Here is a 21468-nt window from a genome sequence, read left to right as displayed (position 1 = left end):
CCCCGACTTTGAGGCTTATTACTTGGCATCCCAACTACAGTGGGTAGCCGGCTGGCTGGCGGGCAAGGGACACCTGGACCTGTGGACAACCCAGGGGGTAATGGACACGTCACGGATTGCGACACACATGACAGGCAAGAAAATAGTCCTGCCTGGAAACAACATGATGTTAAAAGTCGCAATGGCATGCTGGAAGAGATGCGCGAAGAGAGTAGGAGTGGGCCCACCATACTCCCCGGCCTTACCGCTCTCGGCACTGATTATGGAGTCTGGGGGGAAAGGACCGAAAAGCCTGGGACTCGGTCCCTGGACGGGTGCAGGGATTGAGACAGTGGGTGGACTATTCGAGGGGGGGGTACTGAGGGGCTTTGCTGATCTAACGGGTGTGGGTGTTCCCCGGGGTCAGTTCCTGCTCTTCGGGAAGTTAGTGCACGCACTGAAGGACCACTGGTGCACGATAAACGCTGAACCCACTCCTCACGGAGTATTGCACCTCCTACTGACGTCGGGGGAGGAGCCCCACTTGATAACCAAAATATACCGAACCCAGTTGCAATCCATATTAGATCCCTTGCAGTCATTGAGGGAGCGCTGGGAAGGCACGATTGGGCGGGACTTGTCTGACCCTGAGTGGAACAAAACGTTGGCATACCCCCAGACGATCACACGGAATGCGCGGTTAAAATACATCCAATATAATTACCTGCACAGAACGTACCTAACACCGCACCGACTATTCCGTATATACGGGGGGCCCCCCAGGGCGTGTCCAAGATGTCGGGGGGGTGAGGCAGACTTTGACCATATGGTGTGGGGGTGCCCAGTGCTTCAGGTTGGTTGGAAGGAGATATTGTCTATTCTGTCCCAGCTATTCGGTACGGAGTTACTCCCTACCCCGGAACTGTGCTTACTGGGTCTCAGGCCGGCAGCATTAAACGGGAAAGTAAGAGGGCGTTTCCTGGACCTAACCCTGGCCCTTTACAAAAGATTGATCTCAAAGGGCTGGAAATCCTCAGACCACCCCTCACTGGCTGATTGGAAAAAGGATGTTACGAAATGGTCCAGGGCTGAACTACAGGTCCTGAAGGCGGAGGAGGCCAAGGGCATCCGTCAGGTTCCTATTGCCCTGGCCTGGGAAGACTTAGTGGCGAACTGGGATGGACTATGCAAGAGAGCAGCAGCCCCAATGGGAATGGTGGGAGATACTTAGCACATCTTGGTGGATTGACCTATGGGATGGGACCCCCAGGGAATTCCATGGGGTAACTGAACACTCGTAGAGCCCACACTGAGGAACGCGAAACAGAAACCAACGAGCCACCAAATACTATATCACCATTGGATACGGGGATGAAGCGAACGGCCTGTTGTCCCCCCTCTCGCGATGGTGTGCCTGGCCTCCCCCTACATGCTGACATGCTTTAACTCCTCAAACACCGTTAGCTACAAATCCCACCCACATAACGCCGTAAAGTTGTTCTCCTATCTTGCTTATTTCCCCCCCCCTTTTCTTTTTTTTTTCTCTATCCATTTTTGTATTTTTCTTTTTCTCAGTTTGCTTCGCTCTCATTCTCCTATTTAAAGTACAGAGTAGAACGGGTTTAAGTTGACTGATCACATATATGAGTTAAATTGATAGTATAAGATTGCGAAGTGTATAGCACGGCTCGTCATAGGGTTGGGTATATCAACACCAAGTACCAACGAATGCATAGAAAATGTTAACAATACCAAAGTAATAAGTAACTAAAATTGTATAATGTGTGTCACAAATGCAGACTGTTTAATGCTCACATACAACAAATGCAAGTTGTTAACTCGAGCAAACGTATAAATGTAAAGCAACAAAAGGTTAATAAAATATATTTTAAAAAAAAAATAGAATTTGAACCTGTGGTTCTTAAAATAAACTAAGAAAATATATTTTTCTATAACAAAACCTATTGGCTGGATTTGTCTCTGAGTGTGTGTTCCTCATTTATTGCCTGTGTGTATGTACAACAAATGCTTAACACTACTCCTTTGATAAGCCTACTGCTCTACCACACTACCACAAAATAGAGCATTAGTATTCTCTTTTTGCCACTATCTTACCTCTAAGGGGAACCCTTGGACTCTGTGCATGCTATTCCTTACTTTGAAATAGCACATACAGAGCCAACTTCCTACATTAAGTATCCATGGAAGCCAATTTTAAGTATGTGTGCTAGACACTGGTGAATAAGAGTTCCCCAGCCTCATGATGGCTTCAATGAAACTAGAAATGTTTGGTATCAATAAGCCCACACTCATTCCAATGATCGATTTAGTAATGCATGTACCTTAGAGGAGCCCCCGAAAACCAACCAACTGGGGGTGTGCTGACTGACTAGTTCTAGGCAGCCTGCAACCATCAGACACAAATTTTACCCCCTTTCCCAGAGGGCGAGAGCGTTTGCTCTCGGGAGGTCAGAAACAAAGCATGCCCTGGCAGGGTTAATACACCACCCTCTCAACAAGATGACCTGCAAATCTGCATTCCAAGGACGAAGGCTTCGAAGAAGCCCACCGCCTCTGGTTTCAGATCTGGCTTCCCTCAGAACGGAGATGCCGACTCCACCACTACAGGGCCCATTAGGCACTTGGACTGGTGGGAAAATTAGATTTGCAAGAGGAGTGTTGCACTGCTAGACAGGACACACCTCGAGGGTGGCCAGCCTGACGTGAACACAACCTTAGGAATTCCACCATCTTTGTGTGGTGAAATTAGGAATTCAGGGACAGGGCGATATCCACTCCCCAAAAAGAAAGTGGTCAACTAGGGGGTGTAGTGACTCCAAGGGTAAGTGGCCCATTGGCTACTATCCCTCACTCACCTTAACATCCCCTAAATTGAGTATTTAAGGCATTCCCTGATGAAAGGAATTCAGATCTTCGGAAAACACAAAAAACACAAAAAAAAGAAAGAAAAAAAAAAAAGGACCTAGCAGCACAACTGACTTGGCGCCAATCCTGCCAGCCTGCCTGCTGCACCCGACCCTTCAGGAGCAAATGACCTGTCCTGCTGCTGTACAGCTTCCAAATACCACAGCTTCCAGTGCTTTGCATATCGCCGAGAACTCCCCTGAAGCGGAGGCACTGCTTCCCTGCATCTGCCGGCAACCAAAGAAGATCTAGAGGACTCAGGCCTGCCAAAACCAGATGCCAGACAGCACCACTGCACCAGAGAGGACTAGCGCAAGCTCAAGTGGGCCAACAGTGTCAGATTGTTTCCCAGGACTCCAGAGATGAAGCCCACCTTGTGTGTGCCCAGTGTGAACTTCCAGACAGCACCTGCAGTCTCTTTCTGCAGACCACCCCCCCCCCAACTACTGCAAACACCACTGGTGACGGAAGACACCTCAGAACCCAGAAGCCCAGGACCGAGAAAAACAAGACCACTGGTGTCCCTACATCCCTGAGCATCGCAAGACATGCACCCCCATTGGTGGTTCACCCAGACTGGACTCTTAGTCCACCCCTGCAGCATCTTTGTGACCAGACTGATCCCCATTGACTTACACAGGACACCTGATACTGAACAGCAACACTCCACCTGCCAACTCCCCCTTCCTTTGCAGCCCAAGGTGACCTGTTGGTGTGGCTCAGGACCAAGCCAGGTACTCACCTTAAGTTCAGAAGACTAGTTCTTTAGGTTGCTGTAAAGTACCCGTTTCCATGTGATGTTTTCTCTCCCATTGATTAACACTGCAGCCATAGAACATTGCACTGTGTCCACTTTTCTTAACTCTAAAAATCTATATCTTGAAAAGTACTCACCTGATTCTGGTGATCTTGACATCTAAATTGATTTTAAAAAAATGTTTTTCTTCTTCTAAATGGATTATCAGATTTGAGTGTCTCTCACGGACTGTGTGTGCATTACATGCGTAGCACTACCCACTGATACACCTAACTGCTCTTCCACACTACCACAAAAGAGAGCTTTTGGGGTGTCATTTGTGCCTCTGTAGTTGTCTGTACTCTTTGCACAGCGTGCCTCTTTTTGGTCCACTACATAAAAAGTCAGCTTCCTACATTCAGTGCACTGTCAAAGTCCAGTACCAGCATCTAGCAATTCTATTGGGGGCAAAAGTGGGGGGCACAATCTGTAAAAAGTCCGGCTTCTTACAGAAATGGTAACGAGAAGACTGAGAGCCTCTGTCAGCGAGACTCCACCCAACAAAGCACCACTGCACCCAAGCCCCCCCAGCCTGAATACGAGTGAACCAATGGTGTCTAGCCCCCTGGAGACCCTCAAGACCTTCTTCCCCCTTTGGGTTCAACCTGACTGGCCCCCCTCCTCCCCCAACTCTCCCCTCGGTCCCCGATTGCAGCCTCTCTTTACAGGTACTGCTCCCCACTGACTGAAATGGGTAGCGTTTGAGGCTACTGCAGCGAGAAGCAGTTCTGCATCCAGACACCTGAGGGCAGACAGAAGTGACCTGTTGGTTCATTCTTAGACCCTGGCCCCTACTTACCTTAAGTTCCCTAAGAGCAGTCATGGAAGTCAATTGTAAATGACCCTTTGCAGTGAATGTTTCTCCCATAGGATAACATTACCGTGTTCAAGGCTCATGCCTCAAATCCACACGATTTCAAATTTAGTGTAATTTTTTTTTAAAGTACTTACCAATTTCAATGATCTTGGTGTCTAAAAATACATAAAAATCTGTACTATTTTTATAAACTGTGTTGGATTTCTTTGACTGTGTCTCGCTTACTGACTCTGCATGTGCAATGAATGCCTAACACTCACTTTTGATTAGCTTAAGTCGCTCGATCACCCTATCACAAATATAGAGCACCTAAGATTATTGAAGAAAGCCCTTGTAAATCAATGTGGGTTGTCTGGACTACTTACATTGTATCCCCTCGCTAGGTGCACTAGATAAATAGCCAGCTTCTAATAGAAGGGGACTATGAGATCAGCCTGCCAGAGGTCTGGTCAAGGCTGGTACACCCAACCCACTAAGGCAAAAAGACATTGCTTCTTGGAGTGCAGGGGGTTTCAGATGACAAAGGCCCCTTTATCCACCCTATGTTGAAATCCTGACACAAGAGTCTAGGGAAAAAGACCATCAGGCTCAGGAAACACATTCCTCTAACACTGTGGGGCAGTACTGGGCCCACCTGGTGTCAGAAGCAAGAAAACATAATACCAATAACTGCAGGACCGATACTGCTGGGTATTCAAACATGGACTTAGGTTTAATAAAAAGTGGTCTGCTGCCACTTGCTGAATATGTAGAAGGCCCATTCAGAGAGGGAACTTCCACAAGACATTTGCCACACATTAATAACACCAAACACAGAAAAGGTGATGGGAGGAATGCTTTCAGTAACTCTAACCACTGGCATTCTCTTGGTAGTAATTTTCCAACCAATCGTTATTTTGCCCACCAGGTCACCTCAGTGTGGACCCAGCCATATGCAAATCAGTCTTGGCCCTACTTCAATAGGAATAGTTTAGCTTGAACTGCCAGGCCAAGCCCTCCCTGGACAAGCAACCAAGTGGGGTACTTTTGCCGGCTTAAAACTTGGAAGAGGCACAAGATTAGGTTATTTATTGTACCAACTTTATTTTTGCACTTAACCTTCAGCCTGCTGGGTGAGAACCGAACCACAAATGTATTTATTTCACTGGAAAAGGAAGATATTGCTCTACCAGGATGATATCCTCCCATATTCGACTGAGCCAGTTTACACAGTTTCACCAGTTACTTTCAATTTTCCAGCTGTTTGAAGAACACTCAGGGTTTCAGGTTCACTGAACTAAAACCTCTGTCCTTAAAATAATTAAAGAGGGCATAGAAGAGTTACAAATTGGGGACACCAAAATAACTTAAGCATTCAAGTACCTTAAAAAAGGGGAGTGGTTTAGCAATATGCCTAACTCCAATAAACAATACATCCAACAATCCACTACAGGGGTCTCTAACCTTTTCAGAAGCGAGAGCTACTTTGGATCAGTGAAAATCATTGGAGTTACTGAAGCCCAAGCCACTCGCGCAATGTTACCAGACACCCTCACTACCAGTTTCATTGACTTTACGCTTAATGTCCATACAGCCAAAAGACTATGGTTTGAACAAAAAAACTGAGATGGGGTACTATGACAGGGCTACCATGGGTATCAGTGAGACTGTGGTCTGTGCGGATGTTTGAACATGTGTGCGTATGAATGGGATATAAGTGTATGCGTGACTGAGGGCTTGTGTTCTATGTACTTGTGGCACAAGATATACTCACCATATGTGGCACATTTCTGTTACATTTGTAACACAAACATACAACCATTTTTTTCTTTGATGGGAGAAATTTTAAGTGCAGAAACATGATCAGCATTTTTTTTCATAATATGGAACTTTTTTCTGCACTTTAAATTCCTCCCTCATAATAGTGACAGTACTTATGGTTATAAATGACACCATATCTACCAGCCACTGGGATCAAGATGCATGCTGATAACATAATGCACTTTGAAATGGGGGCACATTTAACTTAAGACTTACCTTTGTTTACATGGATTCCATTAAACTCATCATTTAAATGTTTTCCCATTTCAAAATGTTCTATTTACTAACAGCACACATCTTGCACCTTGTAGACATGATCCCATATTTATAACAGACAATAACAGCCATTTGTTCAAATAGGAGGAATTTAAAGTGAGGAAACATGCTTTATAAAACATTAAGACATAAATGGCTTAATTGAAAGTGGAGAAAAACATTGACAATGTTTCATGAAAATATTTGTATTCACTTTAAATTTAGCATTTGAAAAAAATGACTATTATTCAGTTATAAATAAGGCACAGTGTCCACTGGCCAGTAGGAGCAGGAGTCCTGCAGTTTGTAACTGCAACAATTTGAAACGGGATACAATTAAAATGAAGGGTTAACTATATAAGTTACCTTTTCATTTACATTTTCACCCATTTAAAAGCATTCAGAAATCATTATTTTGTTCTCAAGATTCAATACGGAGTGGACAAGGATTCCCCCCCCCCTCCCCCCCCCCCAGGAGTTAAATACCTCAGTGCTCCAGTTTTTCACCTCAGTGCCCTTGGTCATTTATCAGCCCCCGAACTGCTCATAATGAGGACCTGCTATCTGTGGCCTGAAGATACTGTAAACAGAGCTTTCCCTTAACTTCAAAAAGAAAAGAAGTGAGCTACTCTGAAGGTGCCTGTGAGCTACTGGTAGCTCGCAATCAACAGGTCACAGACACCTTATCGGCAGCTTCTCACTATCACGTGCGCAAAAGAAGGTGATGGGAGGTGATAAGGGCAGGCCTACAGCTCATTCAGTTGACATACATTCACAGAGCCTAATACAACAGTGCCAAGATGTTTTAGATGGGTCTCACCATGAGAGATTGATGCGTCAAGTTGGGGGGGGGGGGGGGGGGGGGGCAGAGGTACACTTCAACACACTACTTTAAGAATCCTTCTGATGTTTGGGATGAAATAGTGCATGAAGAGTCAGCAGTACTTGGTACCAGAGTCTCTACAACTCCACAATTCATAATTCTGGGCATACCCAACGATGTTGACTGCCCCAGAAATAGGTTCACTATACTCCCTACAGTGCATAATCACACCATACAAGACTTAGCAAGAGAATGGGGAAATCACATTTACCCAACAATGAACTGGGCCAATGCATGGCAGCTGAACAAGGTATGGAAATAGGTGCTGCCCCCTGGGAAAATGGTAAAATATGGACATCTTAAAAACTTGATGGCCTGGAGGTGAACCCTTTGCAGCCTACTTAAATGTTTGAGACCCAGATCTGGAGTACTGGGCTATGGGGGTTACTGGGACAAGTCAGCGAGGACCTATTACCTGGACATGATCAAAGCTAATTATACATATATGCACCCTGTAAGGAAATTACTTTGAAACTGCAGTTCTATAATGGGCTGTCATTTTAATAATGTCTTTACACTTTGAAACAAAATGCAATGAGAACTATTTTGCAATCTCGGATGTCCATAGTAGTTTGCCAGTTCTCAATTTCGCAAGCCTTTCAAATATGTCATACACATTCTAGATAACCAATGAAATTAACATCTGCTTAAAATTATTCAATTTCAGCTTGTTTAGAAAGCATAACATTAACATATACAAACTCGGTTAATTTTAAGACTGAAACATCTTCTATGGGATGCATAAACAGAAAGCCAAATCAATTACATTTTGCATAATCATAGGCTGTTTCTTCAAAAACAAACAGGCAGGATTCAGAGCAGTTGAGATATGAAGATATGCAGCTACAGTACTTTAGTCCTACTAAAGGTCTCCAAAAATTACCTGCAAGCTTTTTACACTGGGGTTTCTTGCACCCATCCCAGTGTGTAGCCCTTTCATAGCAGAACCTTTGCCATTGGAGGAAAGCTCAGTGGACTCTTTGTTGAGGAGACACAGCTTTGTGTTCTTGCTTTTCTTTGGAGACTTAGATTTTTCAACTCCAGAACCAGTGGAGTTTTTAGTTTCAGCAATTTCTTTGTTTTTGGGAGCTAGAGAAACAGTTATTCGGTTGCCAAATACATCTTCACTGTCCATCCGCTTCTGAGCTCGCTCTGCACTTTCTTGATTTAAAAAACGGAGAACAGCACTGCTGCCAGAAATGCTCAGCACTTTGCCGCCACAATTATCAGATAAACGTCGCAGTCTGTTGCCGACACTTTTACCATCTCGATTTGTGGGCAGATTATAAACATACAACATTGTATGGCAGGGCTGTGAAGATAAGGACAATGAGAATGTTATCTAAGGCAAATTAATAACCAGACTCTTGGTGAAATACAGAAACAATAACCACTCCCTCAGGCCGGCCTTCCTTCCTAAAACTGAAACACCACGTATACCCGACTACTTAGAACTATTTTCCTTCCAAACCTGGTGATGAATGCCATCATTTTCATTAAATGGGGGTGTCTGTATACAAAGAAGCCTAACTAAACACTCCAATATCACAGTCACTCCTTTTATTTCAGAATTGGACTATATGCAGTTAGACAAGCACTAGTAAAGCAAACAGGTTTTGTCTTTCAAAGGTGTTAGCCAATCTTTTGGCTTTGCCGATGATTTTGGCTGATACGGTCTTGCGACAGCAAGAAAGTAAAGGTAAGGAAGTAAAAAAAAAAAAAAAGTAGTGAGATGAATATCCACACCTGCGCGATCATGCACGCAGGAAGACATTACGGCAGCCAAAGCATGACGACATATGCATGCACCACACTATTTGCTTTTATCATTCCTAAATTACTAATTCCAATCTTGGGAGCAATAAATTAAAAAAAAATATAAGGTGTGACAAAGTAGGAAAAAAAAAAACACAAAAAAGCAATAGCAATAAATACCTACAAACGCAACAGAGACGGGGAACAAATGAAATAGATGTGGAGCTAAGGAATGTAAATGTCAGTGAGTGACAGGAATAGTAGAGCAGGAATCACAGTTGGTGTCTATTTTTATTTTCTATAGAGAATAAGAAAATGGATTCCAAAAAGAAAATGAACCACCTTGCCCAAAGAGGCGAAAATAAACAGATGTAAGTACATTTACAATTTGATTAGTTCAAGCACTGTAGTGCTTTAAAAATAAACAAGAAAATGAATGTTTCCTTACCTGCATTTTTAGTGGTAACCTTGGTGGCAGGTCTGAAATAAACTCTTCAAATTTAATCAACTCATGTGCATGATGCAAAAGTGCTTCAGAAGCTTGGTTTTTATGTACCAGGATAATATGAAAACCGTGACGATGCCTTAGGTCGCTCAGTTCTAGTGCAAAATTAACATCTGCTGAAGAGTGGAAAAAAGCAGTAATTATCTTGGACATAGGTTCTCAAAACGTTATTCCTGTTAGAACAGTTCTCCAGGTGGGGGCGGGGGTTGGTGAAAGTTAAAGGTAACAGTAGTCTTAAATCAGGGAGCTAATTAGTTATTTACACAGTTAGTCAAAGTGTGCTTTTACCAACTTCCCCGCTGTCTGGAAGGCTCCCACAAATATTTAACAAGCATTTTCAATGCAACGGGTCTCGTATTAGCTCGAGTTAGAGCTATTAGCGTTGTAAAGGGAAAAAAACGCAGCACGATCGCACTATGTAAAATGCAGCACCATCGTGCTGCGTGGAAAATAAACAGATAAAGTAGTCCGGACACCATGCTGAAAACATCGAGCCTTGTATGTTTTTAGTAGTTTACGGTGTGCTGTGTAGGTGGGCAAAACACGGGAAAAGGCTTGACTTATGCATGCCTTACACAAATGAAAGCAAGTAGATTTCAAAAGGCAAGCCCACAAACAAACGTAAGTGACTGACATGACATGGGTATGGTTTGAAGCCCAAAGAGATTACAGCTTTACGCTCGCCCATCAAAAGCACTTGTGATAAGGCTCCCTTGAAACGACCACTGATAAGGCAGAGAACTCCCACAATGTACGACTATATGCACATTTTTCACTTAAAAGGGATTGCATGTACAATACCATTCATCATCATCATCATCATTAGCTTTATTTCGGTAAATATAAATACCATAAAAGCACATCACATAAAAAAGGAACGGCAAGCTACATGATAAACAATTTAAGTCATAAAAGATTAAAAAGGAGAGAAAAAAGAAGAGAGAAATATTTACACATAAACAGTTCCCTACTGGAAAATCGCACCTTATAGTTATACGTAAAAACACATTGTGGGTAAAAGAATAAAATACAAGCCTGGCAAACCATATCAGATAAAAAGGATGTTTCTATTTAAAAAGTATCTAAGAACAAAACGAGATAAAAACAACAGGTAGGGAATACGTCTGAACCAATAAAAGTAATATGTGCATACAATGATAAGTCCATCAATTGTTGCTTGCCACATTCATTGTTAAATTTCCCTCTGCTTTTTTAAGCGTGTTCAGTCTGATACGCCAGATTGAATCTAAATATTTTGACAAACAACAAACCACTAAAACCGATGAATCAGATTTAAAAATTCTCAAAGCTAGCGAGCAGTTTTTAAAACCCTTACTTCTGCACAGAGGAATAATCCAACGGGCTCTTTGTTTGGAGTATGCGGGGCATTGGAAGAGAATATGAGTTACTGATTCTTCTCTGGCACAGCCCATCGGACACATCTTAGAAGAACAACTAAAATTAGACCATTTATATGTGAGGGAACGCAAAGGAAGGGAGCCCACCCTGAATCTGATGTATAATGAACGAGCAAACGGAGAAGATACTATATCCATATATTGGGCAAATTCATAATGGCATTTAAAATATAGAAAGTTTCCCGTCATGGATGATGGCGAGACAGCGGACAATTGGGAAAGTTGAGCGTGGAGCCAGAAAGCATCCTTTAGTGTCTGGGTTGCGTTCTTAGGGATAGATAATGGTTCCTTCCAATAGGACCCCAAACCAAGAAGCGAGAGGGTCCTTTCTACATATGCACACCACTTGATTTTGGAGCTAGTGTTGTTGGCCATCAAGTTAACTAGCGCACATCTATAATGGACGAGAGAATCTGTTGACCATAAGCGAATCCAGTACAACAGGGGCTTGAGTGCAACAATCTGGCTGATAGAAGGGAGATTTAGGTCCATGCGTATTGGGAGCAGTGGGGTACTGGAAGGAACTCTTAGCAGTGACCTTAAAAAAGAGTTCTCCACTTTTATCAAATCATCTAGGCAACAGTGGCCCCACAGTTCAGCTCCATAAATTGCTCCCCCTCTTGCTTGTAGTTTATAAATTTCTACTGCGGGCGTCATGGCAAAGCTAGGAGATCTAGCTGCAAATCTTGCAATGCCACTCGCTCGCTGTTGCAATCGTAAAGTTGCCTTCTGGATGTGGCGCTGCCACTTGTGCGAGTCTTCTAATTTCAGGCCTAAATAATCAAAGTCGCTGACTCTTTCCAGCGCGGCACCCTCTAAATAAATAGGTCGTCTCATTCTGCCTTTCCTATCGCCAAACACCATGCACTTGGTTTTTAATCGGTTAATTTCAAGCCCATAATCATTGCAATAGTCAATGAATCTTGAAAGCAGGGTTGAAAGGCCTGTGGCTGTTTGAGATACCAGCAGGGTGTCATCGGCAAAAAGAAGGCAGGGGATCTTCTGCCCTCCTATTTTAGGCGAGTCGTTAGAGCACTCCATAAGATAAGGGATGCATGCGTTTATGAAGAGAAGGAATAAGGTAGGGGCAAGAACGCAACCTTGTCTTACACCTCGGGCAGTAAGGAATTTTTCTGTTAATTCACCTTGTGGGCCCCATCTAATTCTACCATAGTTGCCAGTGTAAAGATCCCTGATAATATTTAAAATAGAGCACGGGACTCCTATTTTAGACAGAACTTCCCACAGTTTGTGGCGGGGTACTAGATCAAAGGCCGATTTTAGGTCTACAAATGCTACATATAGGTGGCCTAAGTCAACATCGACAACTTTCCATTTAATAGAAGTAAAACGAAATATCTGATCTAATGTGCTAATTTTTTCTCTGAAGCCCGCTTGTAGATGATTTAAGATTTGATTTTCAACTAGCCACTTGTTCAGCCTGCTCAACAACTGATAACAGAAATTTTTTTGAAGGTTGTCGAGGAGGCTGATAGGTCTATAATTACCCGGGTTGTTCCTCTCTCCTTTCTTATGGATGGGCACTATGATCACCTCTTTCCATGAGTCAGGATAAATTCTGCTAATCAAGATGGCATTAGAAAGTCTGTTAATATATGGGCCCCAGGTATTCTGGTCCACTTTAAACATATCAGAGGGGATCCCGTCCATCCCAGGGGCTTTTGCTGCTTTCTGGGCTGCAATGGCCGACACAGTTTCGTTCAGTGTAAAAGGGGGCAAGAAAGACATGGGCTCGTCAAAAGTTGTTAGCTCCTCCGAAATTATGTCAGGAATATGACTTGCCAGCAATGGTCCATACAATTCCTTAAAGTAGGAGAGCCAGATGTCAGGAGGGATATAAGACTCCAGGTGAGATGCGCGGTTCTGATCACCACAGGAAACTAGGAGCCAGAACCGTTTGGAATCATGGACGGTAGCTGCCTCAAGTAAATTGCTCCATAGCCCCTCTTCGTACTCGAGTTTACTTTTATTGCAAGTAGAAGCATAATGGCGTCTAGCATTGATGATGCCTGATCTGTCCTTGGTCCTTAGCGCGATGGCCAAAGTATTTTTGGCCTCCCTACACCTCTTGTTGAACCATTTAGTATGTGGGCGAATACAGGAGATAGTCAGTGGCCTAGGACGTTTAGTAAACAGCTCTTTCAAAGTGGCAAAAAGGTCCAGATGGAGAGGCAATATTTCTAATGGAGCCAGAATAAGGTTGGTATCAAATAACTGATGAGAAGAGGTTAGGGCACGCAATTTTCCTTGAAGCTTGTTTGATTGCACAAAGGAGTCCCACCTGACTGTACGCCTATTACTAGACAGCTCCAAAGCAGTAGAGGAGACAGGAGGAAATGCGACCCCTACTAGGAGAGGTCTCTTGTATGTGATCTGGAGGGGAGCATGATCACTAGTATGGTATGTCAATACCATTCATTATGATAAACTGAGGAAGGAGTAGATTATAACTTCATAACAGAGCTCCCAATACCACCTTCCCATGCTGCCTCCTTAAGCGGGAATATGAACTAAGGTGCTTCTGACATCAAAAAGGGGACTGCAATCTCAGTTTATTTTGAACAAGGCAAAGTGGGAGCATTACCATTTTCTTACACATAGGTGCAGGCCGTGGCGGTCTTACCACTAAGTGTATTTATAACCAAGAACTAGAATGAAGAAGAGTAATATTTCCTTTTAAATCATCGAACCCTCACCATATATCTTGACATTTAGGAACTGAACAGAAAACAACTGCGGACATTCTGGGATGGCATAAGCAATGGAAAGGTGGTTCTCCAAAGTTGGTATTTTTCTTATATATTTACATTCTTATTTAATATTCACCACATTTGCATGATCCAAAAAACCTAACTGCAGAGGTTGGATTGGTCACATGTTATTCTATAGAAGGGAAAAAAGGGTCATGAACATAGTGGACACAGCTTCATAAAGCTGCAAACATTTTCCAAGCCTTCAGCCTGTCACCGCCATACACCTGTGGCAATAGAGAGCACTGCTGAATAGGACTCTTACAGCTGGATGTGGACCAGTGCATTTCTTCAGAGGCTGAGAAGAAGAATACAGACACTACCACGTCCCCAGGTCAAAGGTGGGCATAATGATGCATCAGCAATATATAATGTGCACTTGGCAGTAGGACCCTCTGAGGAAAGGGATCAGAACATCCCATTCAGAGGAGAGACTTCTGCACAGAGCCAAGTCCCCCCTGGACAAGCAACCTAATGGGGTTTTTGGTGCATGACTGAGGACAGAGGACATGCCTAGTCTGACAGTAGGTCTGAGAAGCAGTAACGGTAAAGCTGGCACCCCACATTAGAACACCCAGCGGAGGCGGTGAAAGTACATACCATGTGTATTCCAACAGGTGATTTAGACAGAGAGGACACAACACTAGGAGGGGAAGCCATACCTTAATGAAACATGTGGCGAGTCAACAAGAAGTGTGTTGGACATTAGGGGATCATAGAGAGGCAGCAATGGAACACAAGATGACTGAGATCTCTAGATATAAGCAACTACGATGGCAAATGGAGTGCACCTGAACCAATGCTGCAGTCTACATTAAAAGTGACATGTAAGCAGCCTAGGTGACAAGAGTGGGTCACCTACATATCAGATTGGTGATTCAGTGAGAAATAAAAAGGAGGAGCTTGGTGAAATGTAACCAGCTACAGCAAATACACGATTAGCAGACCATGACCCTGGAGGTGGAATTTGGGTGAAATCAACAGGAGCGATTGATGGTTGCACAGAATCTGTTGCAGAACCTGGGATATTGTTTAATCCTGAAAACAATATGTGGCACCACACATGAAGCCAAACAAGAGAATTGTGCTTATTTTGCACCAAAGCATAGGCATCCTTAGTACTAGCTTCCCCCAATGCTTCTGCCTTGTTTGATTTCTTCTGTTTAAATTGTTAATTTGTACATTGCTTATTTCCTGCTTATATTTACTGTTTCTGCACTGTACTGTATTTCCCACTGTTGTAGTCCTCTATTTAGTTTTCATGTTATATTATTACTATTTAGTCTCCTCATTCCACTGTTAGTTTTTATGGTAGACTGCCTGTTGCCTTGTTTCTCTGCCTTTGTTCGCTACTGGTTCTGCCCCCCCTTGCTTTTCTTGACATTTTCCCTCCCCACCTCAAACCTGACAAAACTTCTCCCAGCTGTAAAAAACTGTGGGGACCCAGAGATGACGTAGACAAAAAGAGCATTTTGAAGGTGGTCCCATTGTCCTAGGGCCACCACAGGCTTAGTTATGAGCAAAAATGTTTTGTAAAAGTAATGTCCCAAAAGGATTATGGAGCGAGCTTAAGTGCTGCGAATATTATAGTATGTTGATTGCAATGCTCAGAACAGCCCCTAGAGGACACCAATGTAAAAATAGCATTTGGAAGAAACATGGTCATGTAACCATACAACCAGCCCTTAGAGACCATAACCAAATGAAAAAAAGAACGGGAGAAAGTAATGCTGTGTAACAATATACTTAGCCCCTAGATAGCATTAATAAGAGAAGTCAATTTAAGAATGCGGATCCACATCTACAAAGCCCTTCACAATCCAGGACCAGCATACATCAGCTATTGTTTGAACTTCCATCAACCCTTTCTGACACTTGGGCTCCTCTTCTCTCACCCAGTTACACATCCTCTGCATCCGCTAAAGCAACAGTGGATGACACTCCTTTTAATGCTTCGCTATGAATGCCTGGAATGACCCGCCCCCTTCACCCACCGACCTCATCCTCTCTTCTGGAATTCAGGAAAAGCCTCAAGACATGGCTGTTCAACTAAGCACCCATAGCAGCATTGTTCTCGCGGGTGATTAGTTGGGCTCTATAAATCCTTTATTGAATTAACATTTATGAGTTAAAGGGCAACATCAGTCAAGCAATCTATCCAGAAATGGCTCCTGCCAAGAAAGATTAGTCATAGCTGTCAAAATAAACCTTAGAAGCAGCCTAAAGGGCTTACAAAAAGAATAGTAAGAGGAACTGCAAATGTAATTTGCGAAAGTGTGTCAAGACCACAAAGGCACATTACTACCAGGAAAAATGATGAAGACCAACTTAGAAGCAGGATGAGGGAAAGGGAAACATTAGCGACCGACGTAATTACAAAGGACAACGCTACAGAAATCAAGCTGAAAGACTCAGGAGGAGGTCCTTAAATTGAAATGTGAAGACCTTTAAACAGGAAAAGTTTAGACAACAGAAGTTTTCCGAATATCAAGGAAGGCACGCAGCAGAATGATTTTGTGATATGTACAACAATTTACCATATTCACAGGGTGTCAAGGAAGGTGAAACACTAAGCATGATAGAGTACACAGAGTGGGGGCTAAATCAAAATACAACCACTAACTGCCCCAGAGACATCCAGGATAAATGTCATACTTCCCCCTAATGTCAGTTATAAGAGAAGTGTAGGAAGTTGGCTCTGTATGTGCTATTTCAAAGTAAGGAATAGCATGCACAGAGTCCAAGGGTTCCCCTTAGAGGTAAAATAGTGGTAAAAAGAGATAATACTAATGCTCTATTTTGTGGCAGTGTGGTCGAGCAGTAGGCTTATCCAAGGAGTAGTGTTAAGCATTTGTTGTACATACACATAGACAATAAATGAGGTACACACACTCAGAGACAAATCCAGCCAATAGGTTTTGTTATAGAAAAATATATTTTCTTAGTTTATTTTAAGAACCACAGGTTCAAATTTAACATGTAATATCTTGTTTGAAAGGTATTGCAGGTAAGTACCTTAGGAACTTTGAATCATTTCAATTGCATGTATACTTTTCAAGTTATTCACAAATAGCTATTTTAAAAGTGGACACAGTGCAATTTTCACAGTTCCTGGGGGAGGTAAGTTTTTGTTAGTTTTACCAGGTAAGTAAGACACTTACAGGGTTCAGTTCTTGGTCCAAGGTAGCCCACCGTTGGGGGTTCAGAGCAACCCCAAAGTCACCACACCAGCAGCTCAGGGCCGGTCAGGTGCAGAGTCCAAAGTGGTGCCCAAAACGCATAGGCTATAATGGAGAGAAGGGGGTGCCCCGGTTCCGGTCTGCTTGCAGGTAAGTACCCGCGTCTTCGGAGGGCAGACCAGGGGGGTTTTGTAGGGCACCGGGGGGGACACAAGCCCACACAGAAATTTCACACTCAGCGGCGCGGGGGCGGCCGGGTGCAGTGTTAGAACAAGCGTCGGGTTCGCAATGTTAGTCAATGAGAGATCAAGGGATCTCTTCAGCGCTGCAGGCAGGCAAGGGGGGGCTTCCTCGGGGAAACCTCCACTTGGGCAAGGGAGAGGGACTCCTGGGGGTCACTTCTGCAGTGAAAGTCCGGTCCTTCAGGTCCTGGGGGCTGCGGGTGCAGGGTCTTTTCCAGGCGTCGGGACTTAGGTTTCAGAGAGTCGCGGTCAGGGGAAGCCTCGGGATTCCCTCTGCAGGCGGCGCTGTGGGGGCTCAGGGGGGACAGGTTTTGGTACTCACAGTCGTAGAGTAGTCCGGGGGTCCTCCCTGAGGTGTTGGTTCTCCACCAGCCGAGTCGGGGTCACCGGGTGCAGTGTTGCAAGTCTCACGCTTCTTGCGGGGAGATTGCAGGGGTCTTTAAAGCTGCTCCTTTGGATAAAGGTGCAGTCTTTTTGGAGCAGGTCCGCTGTCCTCGGGAGTTTCTTGTCGTCGTCGAAGCAGGGCAGTCCTCAGAGGATTCAGAGGTCGCTGGTCCCTTTGGAAGGCGTCGCTGGAGCAGAGTTCTTTGGAAGGCAGGAGACAGGCCGGTGAGTTTCTGGAGCCAAGGCAGTTGTTGTCTTCTGGTCTTCCTCTGCAGGGGTTTTCAGCTGGGCAGTCCTTCTTCTTGTTGTTGCAGGAATCTAATTTTCTAGGGTTCAGGGTAGCCCTTAAATACTAAATTTAAGGGCGTGTTTAGGTCTGGGGGGTTAGTAGCCAATGGCTACTAGCCCTGAGGGTGGGTACACCCTCTTTGCGCCTCCTCCCAAGGGGAGGGGGTCACATTCCTATCCCTATTGGGGGAATCCTCCTTCTACAAGATGGAGGATTTCTAAAAGTCAGAGTCACCTCAGCTCAGGACACCTTAGGGGCTGTCCTGACTGGCCAGTGACTCCTCCTTGTTTTTCTCATTATCTCTCCTGGACTTGCCGCCAAAAGTGGGGGCTGGGTCCAGGAGGCGGGCATCTCCACTAGCTGGAGTGCCCTGGGGCATTGTAACACGAAGCTTGAGCCTTTGAAGCTCACTGCTAGGTGTTACAGTTCCTGCAGGGGGGAGGTGTGAAGCACCTCCACCCAGAGCAGGCTTTGTTTCTGTCCTCAGAGAGCACAAAGGCTCTCACCGCATGAGGTCAGACACTCGTCTCTCAGCAGCAGGCTGGCACAGACCAGTCAGTCCTGCACTGAACAATTGTGTAAAATACAGGGGGTATCTCTAAGATGCCCTCTGTGTGCATTTTTTAATAAATCCAACACTGGCATCAGTGGGGGTTTATTATTCTGAGAAGTTTGATACTAAACTTCCCAGTATTCAGTGTAGCCATTATGGAGCTGTGGAGTTCGTTTTTGACAGACTCCCAGCCCATATACTCTTATGGCTACCCTGCACTTACAATGTCTAAGGTTTTGCTTAGACACTGTAGGGGCATAGTGCTCATGCACATATGCCCTCACCTGTGGTATAGTGCACCCTGCCTAAGGGCTGTAAGGCCTACTAGAGGGGTGACTTACCTATGCCACAGGCAGTGGGAGGTTGGCATGGCACCCTGAGGGGAGTGCCATGTCGACTTAGTCATTTTCTCCCCATCAGCACACACAAGCTGGCAAGCAGTGTGTCTGTGCTGAGTGAGGGGTCCCTAGGGTGGCATAAGACATGCTGCAGCCCTTAGAGACCTTCCCTGGCATCAGGGCCCTTGGTACCAGGGGTACCAGTTACAAGGGACTTACCTAGGTGCCAGGGTTGTGCCAATTGTGGAAACAATGGTACATTTTAGGTGAAAGAACACTGGTGCTGGGGCCTGGTTAGCAGGGTCCCAGCACACTTCTCAGTCAAGTCAGCATCAGTATCAGGCAAAAAGTGGGGGGTAACTGCAACAGGGAGCCATTTCTTTACAAGAAGGCAGGGGCAAAGTCAAGTAGTCTTTATGACAATAAGGTGTGGTTACCACAAGATCTGGTCCAAACTACACTGGCCGAACAGAAAGAATACTGAAACCAAATAAAGCTTTATGAACAGAAAGTTCAAGATAGATGGCTTGAAGATTCAATATGCGGTGCAGTTTCAATCCAGTGAAAGTAACACTCAAGCAGTGTGCACAAATTTAAGCCTCAATGCTCTAAGGGAGCAGGAAGTGCAGGATGATTCACCAAACTAGTCAGGACATAGAGCGAGGTCGTTCAAAAACAATCCAAAACAGAAGACTGATCTGGACGATCTTCAGGACTGTGAAAACTGCAAAGTTTCGAGAATGAAAGGTAGGACACTGAAAAATAAGCAGATCCCCTCTTGTGTCCCTTCCTTAGGGATGGCTCTGGAGTGACTCAGACAGGAAGGACAACATTCTTAATTGGTACTGTTGTACGGGAGGGTGACGCATGCAGTAACGAGCAATCTAGGGTAAACAGATGTGCTATAATTGCAGATTTCAGGCTTAAACAGTGGGCTTAAAAGTAATATTAAGGACATTAGTGGGTTCTCTTTTGTTGACATGCCGTTGTGTTTATCATGTTTTGGAAAGGTGTGGGGGATGGAGGAACCCCAATCCCAAGAAAGGGAATCACATGAAGGTCACAAGGAAACCTAGAATATATATTAGCACAAATGACCATCATTTAAGGTCCTAACTGAAATGTAAAGGGGTTGAATGGCTCAAAACTGTACTGTACTGGTGTTAAAGAAATAATTAATCGATGTGATGCACTGAAAGAGCCAATTTTAAAGAAAGTCGCAACGCACAGATTGATAAAAGTGAATACACCACAAAATGGTTCCAACTAAAACCAGTAGCATGTCCAGCTACATACAAAACTTTCTGTCACAGGATATCTTGGAGGATAAAGATACCAAGTCTGAAGAACCGCAATGGCCCTTTTATACATTTACATGCTGTAAAGTAGTGAAACAAGGAGATGATGAATCCTCATTTGAAAGCATACTTAAAATACCATATGACATTCTATTGTTGGATCCACATCTCAGCAATAGGGGTTGAAGACATTGTGCAAAGTCTACCACTCAAACTGACAATTATCACTTGGCTAATTTTCAACATTAGGTTTTATACCATAAAGCCATCTGCTGAACACTGGTTTGGAAACAACTAATCTTACCAAGACCACCCCTATGCAATAGAAAGGAGGCCAGTTGATCTAAACCTCCTGTGTAAGTACATCAAAGCCCTTTCCATTTTAATGGTATGGAGGGTTCTTTCAACATCTGGTAGAACATGGTGTATGGCCTTTACGGCTATAAGTTCTGCAATTTCCTCATTCCTTTGTGCAATGAAGTCCACAAACAAAAGGCAGTTTTCCAAGTCAGATTTGCCAAATGCATCAAACAGAAAAGCATCAACAGACATGAAAGCACAACTTTCAGTTCTCTTGCAAGGTACAGGCTACACGAAGAGAGTAACGTAACAGTATCTTTGTACTGCAAAATCAGTCTGAAGTACTTAAATGTATGCATGGTGGAGGTGTGACAAGGCCCATAGGTATAGCAGCATTTCATGTGCCTCGCTTGTGTGAATAGATACACAGCATTGTTTTTTTCTTTTTTATAAAACCAAAAGTAGAATGTTTTATGCATATGCATTAAACTGCATTTGTTAAAACCTGCACTAAATATATATAGCAGATCCATTAGGTCCACTTATGAAATAGAGATCACCACCCTCTAGGCCCACCTCAACCTGCCACTCATGTTGTTCTATATTCTGGAAGGTGGTGCGTAACAAATAATATCTGATGTTTGGTGGCCAAAATGCAACCACTGTTCCTGGACTTCACAACGGAAGCACAGAACCAGTTTCACTTTTCTGGCAACATAAATTACTGGCTGTGCATGTTTTCACCAGGATGCCCCATTTCAAGAGCCAGAGCAAGGACAGTTTAAGTAAACATTCTACTATTCTGTGATACAGTACACCATATGCACCTTCCACTCAACCAATAACCACAGACTCTTGGATATAAGAGGGACCACATGAGAAAAGCAGCTTTTCAGAGGAATATCCACCACCAAGACTTGTAACGGAGAGATGGAGGGCAAATCCAAGGCCAGGTCACAATGCATAGTTCATTAAGGCCAA

At 44.0% G+C, this 21468-nt stretch overlaps 1 protein-coding gene across 8 annotated transcripts in view; it reads right to left on the bottom strand.

Moving 5' to 3' along the window:
* Positions 1-21468, bottom strand: part of MARF1 (meiosis regulator and mRNA stability factor 1) — a 586552-nt gene that overhangs the window by 462035 nt on the left and 103049 nt on the right. For 7 of the 8 annotated variants that reach the window (XM_069210203.1, XM_069210208.1, XM_069210202.1 and 4 more), the window contains exons 7-8: positions 9659-9831; positions 8339-8767 (exon numbers count right to left, since the gene is read on the bottom strand). In XM_069210203.1, coding sequence (XP_069066304.1) covers positions 8339-8767; positions 9659-9831 — 602 coding nt within the window. The remainder of the gene's footprint in view (positions 1-8338; positions 8768-9658; positions 9832-21468) is intronic. The other variant, XM_069210205.1, reaches the window with a different exon arrangement.

Source organism: Pleurodeles waltl, chromosome 10 (assembly GCF_031143425.1).
Source record: "Pleurodeles waltl isolate 20211129_DDA chromosome 10, aPleWal1.hap1.20221129, whole genome shotgun sequence".
NCBI classification, from domain to species: domain Eukaryota; kingdom Metazoa; phylum Chordata; class Amphibia; order Caudata; family Salamandridae; genus Pleurodeles; species Pleurodeles waltl.
The sequence above is the reverse complement of the archived record's forward strand: the minus strand, read 5'-3'. Positions and strand labels throughout refer to the sequence as shown.